This window comes from Galeopterus variegatus, unplaced genomic scaffold (genome assembly GCF_000696425.1).
Source record: "Galeopterus variegatus unplaced genomic scaffold, G_variegatus-3.0.2 Scaffold60, whole genome shotgun sequence".
NCBI classification, from domain to species: Eukaryota; Metazoa; Chordata; class Mammalia; order Dermoptera; family Cynocephalidae; genus Galeopterus; species Galeopterus variegatus.
Genome location: NW_007726171.1, coordinates 1,001,328 through 1,019,625, shown reverse-complemented (window position 1 = coordinate 1,019,625; position 18,298 = coordinate 1,001,328). Strand labels below are relative to the sequence as shown.

Below are 18,298 nucleotides of genomic sequence, written 5' to 3'. Positions count from 1 at the left end.
ATCTCTCCCAGCTGACCATAAGCTCCAAAAGGGTAAAGACAGATTTGTGCACAGCTATATCCCCAGAACTTAGAATAGAATCCAGCACAGAGTCTGTATTCAATAAGTACTTGCTGAATGAGTGAGGGAATAAATCCCCACCACCATGTGTCTAGTTTTTAGTAGATGTTTTTGGGATGTCTGCCCAACTCTCTACAACCCTCATCTCTGAGAACTGTTTTTCCCCAAACAGCGTGGTCTGTGCAGACACATTTGTTCTATGTGATCATGTACTTGGGCACTGCTCCTTGGACCAGAGATGGATAGCATCAGAGCCAATGAGAACCTCTGCGATTTTGGTACAAAGACTGAAAGTTTCTGTTTTCAGTATCTGAAAGGGGCTATAAGTAAGGTTTGTAAGTCAAGAAGCCAAAAAAAATCTGTTGAAGGAAAAGAAGAATGAAGCAGGTATATGGAAAGCAGAGATACAGGACACAGAAAGGGCAGCAAGTTAGAGGAGGCAGGTGGAGGGAGAGAGTAAGGCCTAAAGGACTGTCAGCAGCAAGATCTCCACCTGCAACTGGGGTCCTGCAGTACCCTGCAGTCAGCTTCAACGTCCAGGCTCAGCCCACAGTGCCCTCCGTCAGCTCAGGCCTAGAGGACTCAAAGGAGAGAAGCAGGCAGAGGAAGAGGGTAAACACCTTATAAATAAAAAAATTCCTAAAAGAAAATCATCAACCTGAATTTATTTCAGTAGCAAAGGAGAAAAGAACCAAAGAGCTTCACAAGAGACTTCACACTTTAAGATGTGTCAAAAACAAAAGTAATTTATAAGTGTGTAATGGGTAAATGTTACACCTCTCGCAGTGTAACAGAGACGAAAACAGATTACTCAAAGCAATATGAATGCAAAGAGAGCCCAAAGGGGCTGCATCTCAGCAACTCCTCTGTTAGAAGGAGAGGGATAACAGCCCTGAGTTGGTTTTGGCTCCAATTTTTATTGAAAAGACAAGGAAATTACAGGAAAAGAACAGATGGCTAATCAATAATAGTAAGAACATACAGAAATTGGCTATGTAACTAATAATCTTCATCCAAGCATGCATGGTTCAAAATTGTTAAAACAATATACCAACAAAAGAGTCATAAATCTAAGGGAAGTAACAAGCAAAAGAAACAATAAAATAATCATGAAAGTGCCTGACTTCTTGAGAAACTCACAGAAACAGCTTAAAGCACAATGTGGAAAAACCCCCATGTACTAACTAATCTAGCAAAACGTCCTTGGAAATCTTAACTCACAAATTTTCCCAACATTTAAGCTCTTAAAGGTTATTGCCCACAGGACAATCCTTGTTCTGTTTCAGTTCTCTTGTTCACATCAAAGGCTTTAAATCTGTGTGAGTTTCCTTTTCACAAAATTTTCCAATGAACTCATTATATTAATAATCAGTGTATATAATCCCTTACCTAAACAATGATTAGAATTGATTCGGTGGGCCCGAATTGATTAGGTTGCCCCCCTAGCTGTAAGCTCTTGCTTCCTGTCCGAGGACTCTTGTCCCATGCATGCATTACCTAAAAACCCTATCTAATGATCAAATAGGAATCAAGATTTCTAACCCTCTACAGGTAAACATATCTGAAATGACAAGCAGCGTTTCACAAAAAACCAGAAGACTGGCACAGAAACAAACAAAACATGGCTGTCAGAGTTAAATTACCAATGGCTTTGCAATTTAGAGCTTTGGTACGTTTTAAAGATGATCAGAGCACACTGTAAGAAGGAAGGGAGCCCAAATCCATCACCTTCTGTTAAAAACTAAGGTACAATCACTAAAACAATGGCACCTTGCTGTTGTGGATCAAACTTCAGTTTCAGAGGATTCAGATTACAATGAGTATCTGCTTCCAAGTATCTAATTTTTTCTATAATGGCTTGTCTGTTGTCAGCCTTATTCTCCTAGCTCCAACCTTAAAGGGCAATTTTTAAAAACATACTGAATTTGAGAAGCAGGTACATAAGAGATCTAGAAAGCAGGCCATCAGCTATTTAGAAATAGCTTCAGTTTCAGTGAAACATTAATGCCCTGATTTAGTACACAACAATTTTACCACCTCAGTCTGACTTCTATGGAGAACTTGTAGAGCATAGACGTGATCTTGTTATATTTCATTTCCCCCAAAGGCAACTCAATTTTTCCCTTTTGCTGTTATTAATGCATAAAAGATGACCAGAATTTGAGAAGTTACAGAGTGAAACCATCAGGTCAGCATTTAAATCAACCGTCTTTTCCATATTCAGAAGAGTCAGGCTAGGAGTTCCTTCTAAGCTCACATCTTGACCTCATCAATAGGATCATGACAAACACCCCCACTGCCAGAAGCTCTTTGAGGAGATTTGACTTTGTTTCTCTAAGCACTGTTCTAAGTGAACCTAGTGTTGAAGAATCTACCACTGTACTAGATGCCCTGTCCATTTTTTATTTTTAAAAAATTTTTAATTTTAAAAAATGTTGTAATTTTTAAAATATCCACTCACTGCTGCAATTTTTTAAGTTCAGTCACTTTAAAGAAAAAGTTGTTTATGCAAACGATCATCTCAGCTATCATTTTTTCCTACGTTTTCTGTGGGAAGGGTGCGGTGAGGTGAATTAGAAACTGACAAATTAACAGAGAGCAAAGTATACTGACAGAGATAGGTACAGGGTGCTATAGAAGGCTAGAGAACAGCCTTAAGTCCCATTTTGATGCTTCAGGGCCAGAGATCAGCTATCATTTTTAAAGGTTAGTGTAAGATTTAAATGGGTCTAGATTACAAAATAGTTCAGTATCTCTTTGTTTGTTTGTCCTGGCAGCTCGCCAGTAACGAGACCCAAACCCTTGACCACATTCTCCCAAGTGAGCTACCCGGCCAGCTCTATTTCTTATATTTAACCAAAAATTTTTAATTAAAAGCAGTATTTTGCAGAAGTTATACATGCTAACCAAAATCATGAATAATATATAATAAAAGTTAAGGATGAGTAACAACCATCATTTTTTTTTAATAGTAACAGTAGTCAGCAAAAATAAGAAAAGATGCATCACAAGGCTATTCACTGGAAGGCTCTTTGTAATACACTTGGAAACTACACAAATGCCCATCAATATGTTGAATAAACTATGGTCCAACCACACAATGGTTTTTTACTATTCAGTTAAAAAAAAAAAAAAAAAGAATGAAGACTATCTCTATATACTACTATGGAGTGATGTCCTAGATATTGAAAAAAGCATGATTAGAAAAAAGTACATAAAGTTATGCTACTGTTTATCTAAGAAAAGTTAGGAATACAGAAATACATACATATTTCCTTATATTTTTTAAATGTAACGATATACTTTTTAAACTATGGCTAAGATACAGAGAGGAAAGAACAGGAATGAAAGGTAGACTTCTTCAAATATAACCTGTTTTTTAGATTTGACTTTAGAATCAAAGCCAATATTTTATATAATTATAAATAAAACTTAAGAGAAAGAAATTTCTAAAATTCAAACATAAAATGAAACAAATAAACTAGCCATATATCCAGTTAGCATATAACCAACCACACAGAGAAAAGGACTATTTCTTTTCTTTCCTTTTCTTTTTCTTTTTTTTTTTGGCAGCTGGTATGGGGATCCAAACTCTTGACCTTGGTGCTTGATGTTGTGAGCACCGTGCTCTCACCAAGTGAGCTAACTGGGCAGAGAGGCAGACAAGGACTATTATAAATGATTCTAAGGCACAGTAATTTGACTATACATCTCTGAAAGACTAAAAAAAAAAAAAACTAGAAAAAATATTAAACTGTTTTCAGTAATCATATTATTAGGAAATATTATTCTGAGACTATTATGTGTGTAATGTGGGACAAAACAAATAAGTAATCTCTCTCTTTTTTTTTTTTTTTTTTGGCAGCTGGCCAGTACTGGGATCCAAATCCTTGACTGTAATCTCGTTATGGCTTCAAGATATAGGATTTTTGGCACTAGAGAAAGGAGATACAGGGGTAAGACCAACGACGTTAGTAAAAACCCTGAAGTCCTGAATTTGATTTAAGTATCATCAGAATTCATAATGTATTTAATTTCAAGAAAAAAAAATCTTCTAACTGCATCCATTGAGAAGGCCTAGAAACAATAACTAACCTAGTAGCAGTGAGTACTGTACTCCTGGTGCCACAGACTGTGTCATCTTTAAGTGCCACTTCCCATGAAAGGAACAAAGAGAAGGAAGAAAGAAAGAAAGGGAAGAAAAGAGAGAGAGGAAGAGAAGTTAGCTCACTCCTTGGAGAAATGACTGATTCTAGTTCTGACACTATAAATGTATTATCCTGTAACAACTTATCCTACCAGAAAGTAAGGAATCTAAAAAACCCTATCAATCTTGTTCACAATAGTGTCCTTAGTGCTAACCCAATGCCTGGTATGAGAGAATCAACCTGAATTCAAGTCTCTGCTCAGAAATGTTGAGCAACAACTGTGAATGTTCTATTCAGCACCCGCACCCAGTGCTGGAATTACATCAATATCTGTGGTATAAAGGTTGAGCAATTTATTTAACCTCCCTGAGCCTCAGGCTCCTCATCTGTAGAATGGAAATAATATCTAGCTCACCAAGTTGTTGTGACATTCCGTGGCTAAAAGGGCTTCATTTGCCTGTTCATTATTCATTCGTTCCACAAACATATGTAAATTCTAAAGTCTCATAAAAAGTATAGAACAATCATTTCCATAAAACGAAATAGTAATAATAAATGATGTAAACATTAGATAAAAGAAATACTCATTCAACAAACATTTATGGAGTTTCTGCTATGTGCCAAGTACTGTGCTATCTGCTAAGGATAACTATGAAGTTGAATATGCCAAGTTTTCTGTCATATGGATGAGGAGAGAAAGAGATTACAATGTCAATGGGTAAGTAACCTATAAGAGTGCAACAGGAACATGGCACATTCCCATCAGGAACATTCTCCTACCCAAGTTCGTCTCAGGAAAGAAATCAGTTTACTTAACTTCCGAAAGTTATCAATTTAAACTCCCAAATTATAGCCATCATGAGATATTTCTCTTTTACTTACTCATTGCAATAAGGCTATGGATTCTTTCTAAGACCCCAGTGAATGCTGAAAATCCTCCAAAGGAATTAGACCCTTTGTTTTTCTGGGTTTTTGCCAGTGGTCCAACCCAAAATAGCCAAATGGAGCTGTTGGCTCATCCATTTACTACTAACTGCCAATTCCCTTCTCTCAGAACACAATGCCCTTCTTTTTCAAAGAAACCCCCTCAGCAACTTGTTCCATGTCAATCAATGGCTGAATTAAGAAAGGACATTAGATTTGTCTTTCAGATCCAATTCCAAACACAAGACCAACAACTTCTCTTCCGCTAAAAATAGGATTTAATAACTCATGTAAAAATAAGTTTTTAATAACTTACCTCAAATTCTTCCCAAAAGCCTTGTTTGACCTTATCTGTGGTCTCAGCTAATTTGCTTAGTTCTCGAACCCGGCTTTCTATTTCAGCAGCATTAATACGAGTTGTGTTGAGGGGCTAATCAAGTTTAGTAGTTGGTGTAAAGTGAAAAAAATATTAAAGAAAAAGGTGTTAGTGCAAAAAAAAAAAAGATTTCTATGTTGGTATTCATAAAGGCAAGAACAGGAATTCACAACAAAAGTTTTCAAATAGTTTCACTTTCTTTTCTATTCTGTCAGAAAATATAACTTTCTTCAATCTCCACAAATACTTTATCTGCTGATATAAATTTAAGCCTATTTTTCTTTATTTAAAGAGATAATATCATTTGCTTCTGTGAACTCTGAAACAGCAACAACTCCAAAGTCAAAAAGTATATGATCACTTAAAGGTAATCAAAGGTGGATCTATAATAAAAACTTAGTGGAAACTTGCATTTGAAACTCTACAGTGCCTTTTAGAAATACATATGGAAATGATATAACATATGGAATTTGTTTCCAAATACTATATGAGGTGGCCAGTGAGTGGAATAATAATTAAAGAGAGATTTGATGAGTTGATCATAATTGAAGTTGGGTGATGGGTACACAAAGGTTGATGATACTATTCTGTCTACTTCTACATGTTTAAAAAGTTCTATATTTTTAAATTCTGTTACAGGGAGGAACTTTAGCTTTCCAATATGCTCACCTGCTTGAGTTGTAGTACTGTGCCTAATGTTTCTACCATAGGATTTTTCTTGTAATGCTCCACAAGATCTGTCAAAGAATCAAACCGTTCTCCTCCACCAACGTCGTATTTCAGTTCCTTTCAAGACAAAAAAGATGTTTATTACATTTATGTTACATGACTGTTTTTCCTACACTTCCACATTCACTGCAGCATTACTCACAATAGCCAGTATATGGAAACAACCTAAGTGTCCATCAACAGATGAATAATGAAAATGTGGCATGTGTATGTGTGTACATACACACAGTAAAATATTATTCAACCTAGAAAAAGGAAATCCTATCATTTGCAACAACATGGATAAACCTGGAGGACATTATGCTAAATGAAATAAGCCAGACACAGTTGATTAGAGCACAGCCTTGTAACACTAAGGTCACAGGTTCAGATCCCAGCAAGCCACAAAAAAGGAAGCCAGGCACAGAAAAACAAATACTGCATGATCTCACTTACATGTAGAATCTAAAAACAGGTGGAGCTCAGAGTAACAGAGAGTAAAATGGTGGTTACCAGAGTCTGGGGAGTGGGGGAAAGGGGAAATGTTGGTCAAAGGGTACAAACTTTCAGTATAATGAATAAGTTCAGGAGACTTAATGTACAATATGGTAACTATATTACTATAATTAATAGCAATGTATTTAGCACTTGAAATCTGCTAAGAGAGTAGATCTCAAGTGTTCTCACCAAAAAACAAAAAAGGACTATGTGAAGTATTGAATATGTTACTTAGCTTGATTGTAAAAAATAAAAGCAACTGTTTTTCCCAGCTTAAGCACAGAGACTGACTCTCCCGCAGAAATGGAAAGAGCAAACAGCTGAAGTAGTATGGGGAAAATAGGATAATTTAGTCAGGCTCCCTCAACATTTCTTGTAAACAAGTTTTTTGTGGGTGGAGTTAGTGTGCATGTGCACCCATGTATCTTTCTAGTTAATTGCTGTTGTGTGTTCTGCAGTTTGTGAAGCAGGCTGGTGGCAGAGAGCTCAGTCTAACAATAGAGCATGTTTACTCTGCTGGCAGCTGCTCAGTCTGTTTGACTTAGGACCTTGCTAGTAACAGTTGAGTTTCTGAGTTTCTCTGTGGACTGCTTAGCTCTTTATGTTGTGTGTGCTGAATAAAGACTACTCCTACTTCAGCCAAGGCTCTAAGGACCTTTTTGCCGGTTACCTAGCTCGTAGACCTGAGTGTGAAGGGATTGTGAATAGGCTTCAAGGGGTCTGTGAGCTCCAGACCCTAGCTCTAGCTCTACAACTGGTGTAGTTGGCAGGATTACACTACCATTGGCATAGTTGGTACAGGATTCTGAGCAGGTACAGGAGCCAAGAAGCCCTTGGAGAAGGAGGAAATGTGGCTACTTTTGAACATGTTGTGCCCCGTGGCCACTTTCCTATTGACTGGGATCTGGGTGCTGCTCGCTGTAACGCAAGGCAGCATACACCAGGCACTACAGAAGAACACCCCTTGGGAGGGGGAGGAAATGTGGCTGTCCTTGAGCACGTAGTGCCCAGTGCCCACTTTTCTGCTGACCGGAGCCTGACTTTTGCTCACTCTGCTGCAAACTGATCAAGATTTGAAGCAGAAAGCAGAGTTGTTGGAGGATGACGTGCAACTACTGCAAGATTCAAAGAGGAAAGCAGAGTTGTTGGAAGTGCAAATAGATGTCCTGGAGGATGACATGCAGCAACTGGCCACTCCAGATTCTCACACCAGGGAGGATGATGAACCCAGTGGTGAATTGGGGGACACCATGCGTCCCCAAGCATGACCTGTCGTGCACCAGAAAATGAAGCACAAGCAGCCTATGGGACCGGGTGGACAACCAGTGGGCAATCCACAGGTGACCCAATTTACCACCTATGTCCCATATACCCAGGCTGAGTTATCTGACTTGGGTAGACAGTTTCAGCAGAAACAGGGGGAGCCCCTGGCTGCTTGGCTGTTGCAGTTGTGGGACCTAGGTGTGGATAGCATGGTATGCTCTGGTGAGGAAATGGAAAAAATTAGCCTCCATCACCATGCACCTGTCCCTTAGGCAGCAGCTGCAGAATAGCCGCAGGTATGCACAAGGGTCAGGTAATCAGGGTGAGTGCAGCCGCCCAAACCATGTGGGCAAATGCTGGAGAACTGCCAAAGACTGTTAGTAAATGGCAAATGTATGCTGAGTTAGTTCAAATAATTCAAGAGCTGAGGATGCAGCAGTCCATGTTTACTGTGAACACTCGTGGCCTAGATGATGAAAATTTTACAGGCAGCATGAGAGACATAGTGCTGCAGAATGCCCCATCAACGTCCTTTGGGTCACTGATGGCCATCCTGGCCCCATACATTGGTCGTCCTATACACGAAGTAATGACTATGATAGCCAGCTTGGGTGAAGTAGAGGATAGCAGACAAGCAAAAGGGGTCCAAAAGGTGGCTAAGACCAAACCCCCAAGAAATACTTGTGATTTTATCCCAAAGGGACCAAGCAAGACTAGTCATGTGGCTTGACTTGCTTGCAGTAGGGGTTGAAAAAAGAAAACTGACCGGCAGCCAAATGCAGTTCTGTTTGCTTTGTGGGAGCAATTGTGCTCTGAACAGCGTTTCTTTACTAAAAATCCAGAAACAGGTAGCAAGCTACATTCAGTGGATTTAAAAGATTTTTTGGTTGTTCCTGAGGAGGCAGATGAACTGTTCCATTTTGATTAAGGAGCAGGCCAAGGTGCTCATCTTTTGGGGGCAGGCGAGGACCAGAGGCCTCACATGGAATTGGCAATGATGAAGCCAATGCCTTGGCTAAGGTAAGGTGGCTGGAGAGAGCTCCAGCAGTTGATGTGGCTGGGTGGCTACACTGGAGAATGCAGCATGCTGGCCGCAAGGCCAGGTGGTCAATGGCTTGCCAGGTGCCACATGAACCTGAGAAAAAATGCCGCTGATGGGCAGATGTGCTCCTGATGAGATGGGTGGCCCTGATGGGTAGATAACTCGATGAGAGTGCCCCTCACACAGTGGCAGGTGGATCTTGTGGGACCACTGCCAAAGTCAGAGTTACTCTTCTGTTTGTATGGACTTATGGGACCTCAAACCAGGTAAAATACCTATTCCTGCAACCATCCTTTCTCAGGATGGCAAACTGGTATGTATCTTACCATAGGGGTAAGAACTTCCCCTACTGGTACCAATAACCCTATGGGTCTTTTTGCCCGTAGTGTTCTGGCTGCAGGCACTGCACCAGAGTCGACTGGGTACATACATACATTGGTGTGATCATCTACTGAATATGCACTGAACTTCACATCAGTATGACTACAAGATTTGCACGGAAAATCACACCAATGATGACTGCTAACTGGACGTCTGCGGCTAAAGGAAAGAACTACAGGACAAGGCTTAAGGCATATCGAACAGACAATAGGTTGTATAAATAAACCGGTCATTTATCCTCACTAAGGGAACATCACAGAAGATTTTTAACGCATAGATTGTACGGCAAGGAACCCTGAAGGGGTGGATTGTGGGGAAAATAGGATAATTTAGTCAGGCTCCCTCGACATTTCTTGTAAACAAGTTGTTTGTGGGTGGAGTTAGTGTGCATGTGCACCCATGTATCTTTCTAGTTATTGCTTTTGTGTGCTCTGCGGTTTGTGAAGCAGGCTGGTGGCAGAGAGCTCAGTCTAACAATAGAGCATGTTTAATCTGCTGGCAGCTGCTTCCCTTGCTGGTAGCAGTTGAGTTTCTGAGTTTCTCTGTGGACTGCTTAGCTCCTAGTTTTGTGTGTGCTGAATAAAGACTTTTCCTACTTCAGCCAAGGCTCCAAGGACCTTTTTTCTGGTTACCTAGCTCACAGACCTGCATGTGAAAGGTTTGTGAATGGGCTCAAGGGGTCTGTGAGCTCCAGACCCTAGCTCTAGCTCTACAATTGGTATAGTCGGCAGGATTACGTGACAAGTAGTACAAAGGGGAAAAAGCAACAAAGGAGATGAAAGGGAGAGGCTGACCCCATGTGAAAGAGTTTGTTCATGCTGAGCCCCTAAGTAAGAATCCAACGTTTAATAGTCCACACAAAAGTTTCTCCCTCAGAAGTTAACTAAATAGGCCAGTTGGTTGGCTCATGTGGTTAGTGCACTGGTATTCTAACACCAAGATCAAGGGTCCAGATCTCCTTACTGGCCAGCTGCCCACCTCACCCCTAACCCAAGAAAAAACAAAAATTTAAAAGGGAAATTATAAACAGAGGCAAAGAAATTTTTTCTGACAAGGAGATCAGAATAGGCTATTTAAGGCAAACAGGAAAGTAGTTAAACTCAGAAAATACAAAATCCTAGAAATGATACATGAAATATTTGGATGTGATCCTTTATTCAAAAATAAAACTAGGGCTAGCTGGTTAACTCAGGTGGTTAGAGCGTGTTGTTATAACACCAAGGTCAAGGGTTTGGTTCCCCATACTAGCCAGCCACCAAACAAAGCAAACAAACAAACAAAACTAGAGGGAGGGAGGAAGTGCTTTCAGAATAATAAAGTAAGGATCTCTGAAAATCCACTCCTCCATAAAAGCAACAAGAACACTGGCAAAAACTGTCACCAACTGTAGCCTAATCCTACTGATGACGCCAATTGTAGAGCTAGCGCTACGGTCTGGAGCTCACAGACCCATCGAGCCCATTCACAAACCCTTCACACACAGATCTATGAGCTAGGTAACCAGCAAAAAGGTCCTTGGAGCCTTGGCTGAAGTAGGAATAGTCTTTATTCAGCACACACAACACTAGGAGCTAAACAGTACAAAGGAGAAACTCAGAAACTCAACTGCTAAGGTGAAGTCCGAAGAGAAACTGAACAGCTGCCAGTAGTGTAAACATGCTCTATTTTTAGATGGGAGCTCTGCTGCCAGCTCTGCTTCACAAAGTGCAGAACACACAATAGCTATTAACTAGAAAGATACATGGGTGCACATGCACACCAACTCCACCCACACACAACTTGTTTACAAGAAATGTGCTGCTCAACCCCCCAGCCAGACCTGAGCCTAGGGAGCCTGACAAAATTATTCTATTTTCCCCACACCAACTTTCTCAGAACTTTGAAAATTAACCAAGAATTTGCAACAATCTGAGGAGCACTTAAGAAACAGGGCTGAATCTTGGTAAGAAGAGCAAGCTGTGCTGTTTAACCTGCCCTATTCCCATACACTTCTCCTCAGCTACACAGCAGCCTTGAAAACCAACAGCCTCAACCACAGTAGCTGTGAAAGCGAATAACCTAGCACAACTAGAGAGGACAGAATGGATTTAGAGCTTCTAAAGAGACCTATTCCCAGATAATTGTCACTACTGGGCCTTTTTGGTAGTTTTGTTTTTTTTTTTTTTTTTTTTTTTTTTGGCTGCTAGCCAGTTCGGAGTTTGTCTTTATTTGCCCTGACCTAGAGCTTTGACACTCAGACATCGGGCCGGCCCGTGGCTCACTCGGGAGAGTGCGGTGCTGATAACACCAAGGCCGCGGGTTCGGATCCTATATAGGGATGGCCGGTTTGCTCACTGGCTGAGCGTGGTGCTGACACTCAGACATCACTCGGACCTGTCTTCAAGGAATTTGGGAGAAACAATTAACAGCAACTGTTTAATATTGCAGCTGCCTGAAGTGGCGATACTAGTTGGGCCAAAACTTAATAGTAAACCCTAGGCAATGTCCATAAGGGGCTTTGAAAACCTCCAACATATTCTTGGAAATCTAGAAGGCCATGTGCAGGGATGTGTGAAGTCCAGACCCGAGAAGTCTCCGATCGCTCAACTCTGGCTGACCTTGAGGCGCTGCACAAGCAGGAAGTGAAGGCTAAGGGAGAACAGTAAACTGCTGGGCATTACAGGAGAGCCCCAACACACACACACACAGCCCCTTGACAAAGGCTAGGAGACTTAATGAGTCAATGCATTTAAGGTAATCTCTGTCCAGTCATTAGCTGACCATTAAGCTACCTAAGCAGAGACTTCAGTGGCCACACATGACAAAGAATACAGACTTTACACAATTAGTCCAGGACAGTCACCAAACACACAAACAACAACTACTGCAATAATAACCAGCAGCAATAACAAGCCCTGGGTAGGGTAGGCGTCTGATTTCCAAAGTTACCACATTGTATTATTTTAAATGGTATGACACAAAGAAACAGAAAAGTATGGCCCAATACAGGGGGAAAAAGGTACTCAATAGAAACTGTCCTTGAGGAAGCGTATACAAGGACTTTAAATCTGCTAGTACAAATATGTTTAAAGAATTAAAGCAAACCATACCTAAAAAGTTAAAGTATGAGCATGACATCTCACCAAATAGAGAATACCACAAAAACTTGTATACATATGTTCATAGCAGCAGTATTCCTAATAGCCAAAAAGTACAAACCCAAATGCCCACCAACTAATGAATCGACAAATAAAAGGTGATATATCCATACAACGGAATATTATTCAACAATAAAAATAAAGAAGTATGATACATGCTACAACGTGGATGAACCTTGAGAACATTTTGCTAAGTCAAAGAAACCAGACCCAAAAGGGCACACATTGTCTAATTCCATCTATAATGAAATGTCCAAAACAGGAAAATCCATAGAGACAGAAAGAAGATTAGTGGTTGCCAGGGGAGGGGGGAAAATGGAGAATGGCTGCTAATGGGCACAGGGTTTCTTTCTGGAATGATGAAAATGTCCTGGAATTAGATAATGTTTGTGGTTGCACAACCTTGCGAATATAGTAAAAACCACTAAATTGTCCACTTTAAAAAGGTGAATTGTATGGTGTGTGAATTATATCTCAATATAGGCGAATTTTTTTTTTATTTTAATTAAAAAACTGAAGTGAATAAGTGAATAAACAGTTTCTATTTAGGAAACTATGTCAAAACAAAGGCTCAACTTCCTTGTCCAGTTACTTTAAAAAAAAGAAATAGTTCAATCCTTTCAACCTTTTTTTTTTTTAAAGATGACCAGTAAGTGGATCTTAACCCTTGACTTGGTATTGTCAGCACCATGCTCACCCAGTGAGCTAACCGGCCATCCCTACATGGGATCCAAACCCGGGGCCTTGGTGTTATCAGCACCACACTCTCCCAAGTGAGCCAAGGGCCATCCCAATCCTCTCAACCTTAATGCAGGGGTTTTGTAATATGAAGGAAAATACAGTGATAGGCTAGATGGTAACAATCCCAAAGAACGGCTGAGGCCATCACTTTTAAAACTGAGACTTTGAGGCAGAGTCCAGCTGCCATCAGACATAAACAGAGCAGTTTCTGCAGGACCAAGGCATGATTTAATCTTCCAGAGAGAGACTGGAAATAATGTAATAGAGTTTTGAAATGATGAAACAATTATAATAAATAATATACTGAAAGTGTTTAAGTCCTTGACTAAATGAGCAAAGAAAATCTGACTGGATGTAATGGTGTCTGCCTTCTCCCAGCAGAAAAATCACTCAAAGGTGACATTTTTGATTGGAGCTTTACCTGACAGCGAATCATGACATGGGTCACTTTAGACTTGCCATCATTGCTCTCCCCTTTGTCATCACCGGTGCGCACAGAGAGAACAAAATCTCCAGGATGGCTCTGGCTCTCTCGTACAAGAAAGCTACCATGTTTTCCTTTCTCAGTTAGTAATTTCTCTGCTTCTTTCCCAGAGAGGTGTCCATGAAACCACCTAAATTTTTAAAAATGAAAATGAATTGAATTCTGCCATGGGTTCACAACATTCTTTCACAAAACCACCATATATAGTCCACTCTCCCAAACACAAAAAAACAGACACATTCTTCCAAGGGATTGATCGATCCTGCATAAGACAGAATTTGCATCCCAAACAGGCCAGAAAAATGACAAAGATGTTAAGAATGACCACCAAACTTCATAAATGAGCCCACAGTCATTTTGAGACAAATGTCCTCAAACTTTCCTATTTCCTTTTAAATCTCCCATCTTTTAAAAATGCAATTTGTGGTTTTTCCATTGCCCAAGCCTAAAAGGAACAATTAGTTAATCATAGCCATTTTTAAAAGTTATATAAAAAGTTACAATAGAGACAGAAAATCATTTGGAATGTTTGCCCTTGCCTTGGCATGTGAACATTAAATTAAAAAGGATCTCCACCATAAATTAATTCAAGCATTCTAAATCTTTCCATATTTACAACCTATATTTCAACAGCCTCCAAATTTGATGTCAATGTCTTTGGACTATATATGGTGTTATCTCAAACTTTAATGCACCTAAGACTTGGAGTACAGGTAAAGGATTTGCTAAAAATGTTAATTCCTGTGCCCCACAACCAGAGATATCAATACACTTTAGTCTAAATGGGACCCAGGGATCTGCATTTTTACCAGCACACCAAAGAGTCCTGATGTAGGCTATCCATGGCTGTCTGAGGACAAACTTTGAGACCACACCATTCTAAGTTACTATGGAAAACACCTTAACATAGTCATACTAATAACATGGCTTTTCCCTCAGGATCTTGGTAAGACAACCACCACTACCATGGCAGGTAATGCTAATGGTTCATCACTAAAGGAATATACTCTGAGTTATATTTCACCCACATTCAACTGAAAAGAGTAAAATTTAGAAATAAACTGCACAGCATTGGTCGACAGCCTTTTGCTTGAAGCTACAGTTGTAGCTGGAGAAACAAGTTATCAGTACTAATAGCATTGACATAAAGATGTGAGCTGAAAAAACATACCTGAAGGTATAAAATATACAAACCTTATTAAGAGACCCTGAATTTGTACTGAGAGAGGAGACTGGGAATGTAGAAAAGCAATACAAATAAATCAAGCCCAAGCTTTCATCAGCTTATATCAACTCAGAGGGGTGGGAATGGAAAGAATACAATTCCCTCTAAGCAAAGTCATTCTCACACATCTGCGGATATAACATTAAAAGAACTGATGAAAAAGCTGACCCTCTGAGGTCTTTGCTTTTCCTCTCGTGAGCTTAAACTGACATCTGTTGGTAGAACTGCTGAATAACTGGTCAGGAACCACTATAGAGAACTGCTATTTTGGTGTTTCCATTATCATTTGTTTTCCTCTAATAACTCTCAAAGATTATCAACTTAAGTTCAATAAATCTTAAAATTACTGCACGTATATACAGGAATAGAATGAAACCCCTGTAGAATGAGTGTAAATAATACTAATCGAAGCTTTTGCAAGAAAACGGCACTCAGAATGATTTGATCCTGTTATTTTTACTTAAATAATACTTTAAAGATTACAGCTTGAGAAACAGATACAAGCCTTTGGAGCCATACAGTCATACACAGACCCCCACAGTGCATTCATATAACAACTAGGGCACAGGAGAGATGCAGACTTTGTGGTCACTAAAATGTCACTGACCTTTCAGAGGTAGGATCTGCACAATTCAGAGGATATTTGAGTTCAATAACATCTCCATTCTTCTCTTTTAATTGCCCGTGATGTTCCATGTAATACTGGACCAACTCAGCCAAAGTGGCAAACTTCTCCCCTCCATACAGGTCATAGTAATCACCAGTGTTCTGAATCTTGATGTGGGTGACAGCTCCATTTCTCCTAAAATAGTCCATTGAAAAAGAGGTGAAAAAAACAAAGACTCATAGTAGTGAAAACAGATCTCATGTTCATTATCAGATTTCACCTAACTTTGAAACAAACCCAAGGAATATACTCCTTCCCTGTAGCGTGTAATACAACGGGTGAAATAACCATACAGTCAACCAATCCAACACAAAGGGCTTTGTTTATTAGTTTCTTTACCTTGTAGACCTTCTACTTTGAATGACCTATCAAATTGCATATATTAAGTGACAATAACCATTCTCATCATTAATTAATCAAGGACAAATATATAAAGTTAAAATTAAACATACATTTGCCTTGTAATCCAGCAAATCCACCCCTAAGTATCTTACCCAAAAGAAATCAAATTGTATAGCCACCAAAACACTTAAACAAGAATATCCATTGCAGCCTTATTCATAGTAGAAAATTTTTTTCTATTTTTTAATCACAAAAATGCATACACAGAGGGGCTTACTCATACAATGGAATACCACACAGCAATTAAAAAAAAAAAACCACTGATACATACAACAACATGGATGAATCTCAAAACATCATGTTAAGAGAAAGAAGCCAGACACAAAAAAATATATACTGTATGTCTTCATTTATATAAAATTGTATAAGTAAAACTAGTCTATCAGGACAGAAATGGGAATAGTAGTTGCCTCCTAGAGTGAGGGAGACTGGGAGCGGCACAATGAAAATTTCTAGGCTGACAGAAATATTCTGTATTTTGATTGGGGTATTGGTTACATGAATAAATAAATTTGTCAAAACTCATCTCATTGTATGACTAAGATACTATATATAATTCTATCTTAAAAAATCATTTTAAAGACACATATAATTGACAGAGTTTCCAGCATGAGATAGCTAATGTGTTATCCCACTGACTTGATACAACACTGGCCAAACTGGTATTTTAGTTAGCCTGGGCAGTCTGACTACGATTTCCATTTGGTTTTCTGAACTACTAAATACATCTCAAGGACATCTATTACCCAAGGGTCTGGACCCAAGAGGTCCGGCAACCCTAAAATGACAACCATTGACCTATATTTATTTTTAGTCTGACCTTTTAGCACCATTAATGAAGGCTCTGGAAAATATAAACACATTTCTATGAAAGAAAAAGGAAAATAGGAACTAAGGACAAAAAGAAGACTTGTCCCATAATGTTACTGACAATATCTACTTCTAATTTTTGGTGACGACCTCTTCCATTGGGTAAAAAAAGCACTTCAGGTCACACTCTCCTCCAGCTACACCTGACTCTGTTTTATCTCCTGCACCTCCTATTTTTAGCCTTTACTTAATGAGATAACACAAAAACAGATATTTCAGGTATGAGCTAATCAATATATAGCAACACAAGTGGATATCAAAAACATAATACCACATAAAAGAAGCACAAACCAGAATATGCTTATTATGTAACATTTATGAAAATCTAAGAACACACAAAAGTAATGCTACATATTATTCACGATACATACATACATGGTACACACACACACACACACACACACACACACACACAAAGCGTACTTCAAAAAGTTCATGGATGGGGGCTCTCTGATTAGCTGACTTGGTTAGAGTGTGATGCTGATAACAGCAAGGTCAAGGGTTCAGATTCCCATACCAGCCAGCCGCCAAAAAAAAGTTCATGGAAAGATTTGTATTATCTTTTAATTCTATTTTTCTACAAGTTTTTTAAATGTCCCCATATACACATATACATATAATTTTTGAAAAAATGAACTCGGAGGCTGGCTGGTTAGTTCAGTTGGTTAGAGCACCACCTTGTAACGGCAAGGTCAAGGGTTCAGATCCCCATACCAGCCAGCTGCCAAAACAAAACAACAACAAAAAATTAACTCAGGGCCGTCCCCGTGGCTCACTCGGGAGAGTGCTGCACTGGTAGTGCCGATGCCGCGGGTTCGGATCCTACATAGGAATGGCCGGTGCACTCACTGGCTGAGCATGGTGCAGACCACACCATGCTGAGGGTTGCGATCCCCTTACCGGTCAGAAGGGAAAAAAAAATTAACTCAGAAAACAGACATCATAATCATGATGGTAACTGTCTCTCTGGGGCAAATAGGAAAATAGGACCAAGGGTGGTGATTAAAAGAAAATTTTACTTTATTTTATATTTTATTTTGAAGGAAAAAAAATGACTGGCAATGAACATAACATGGGTGATTGTTACATAATTTTCTGCATTTTTCTGTATTTTTTCTCAAACTTAAAAACAGGATCTTCCTTGACTGATCACCAATTTTCCAGCATGAACATACAACAAAAAAAGTTAGGTTACCTACAGAGAAGCAGAACAATAAACAGACCATATATGCACATACACACACATACAGGCACACAGCACATACAACTTTCTATAACGTATATCATATATAAAGAAGCATTTGGGGACGGCCCAGTGGCGCACTGCTACAGTGCGCCGCTTGGGAGTGCGGCGGCATTCCCGCCGAGGGGT

At 39.5% G+C, this 18,298-nt stretch overlaps 1 protein-coding gene across 1 annotated transcript in view; it reads right to left on the bottom strand.

Moving 5' to 3' along the window:
* Positions 1 to 18,298, bottom strand: part of PTPN11 (protein tyrosine phosphatase, non-receptor type 11) — an 89,281-nt gene that overhangs the window by 45,261 nt on the left and 25,722 nt on the right. The window contains exons 3-6 of the mRNA XM_008576242.1: positions 15,595 to 15,789; positions 13,700 to 13,892; positions 6,178 to 6,294; positions 5,449 to 5,562 (exon numbers count right to left, since the gene is read on the bottom strand). Coding sequence (XP_008574464.1) covers positions 5,449 to 5,562; positions 6,178 to 6,294; positions 13,700 to 13,892; positions 15,595 to 15,789 — 619 coding nt within the window. The remainder of the gene's footprint in view (positions 1 to 5,448; positions 5,563 to 6,177; positions 6,295 to 13,699; positions 13,893 to 15,594; positions 15,790 to 18,298) is intronic.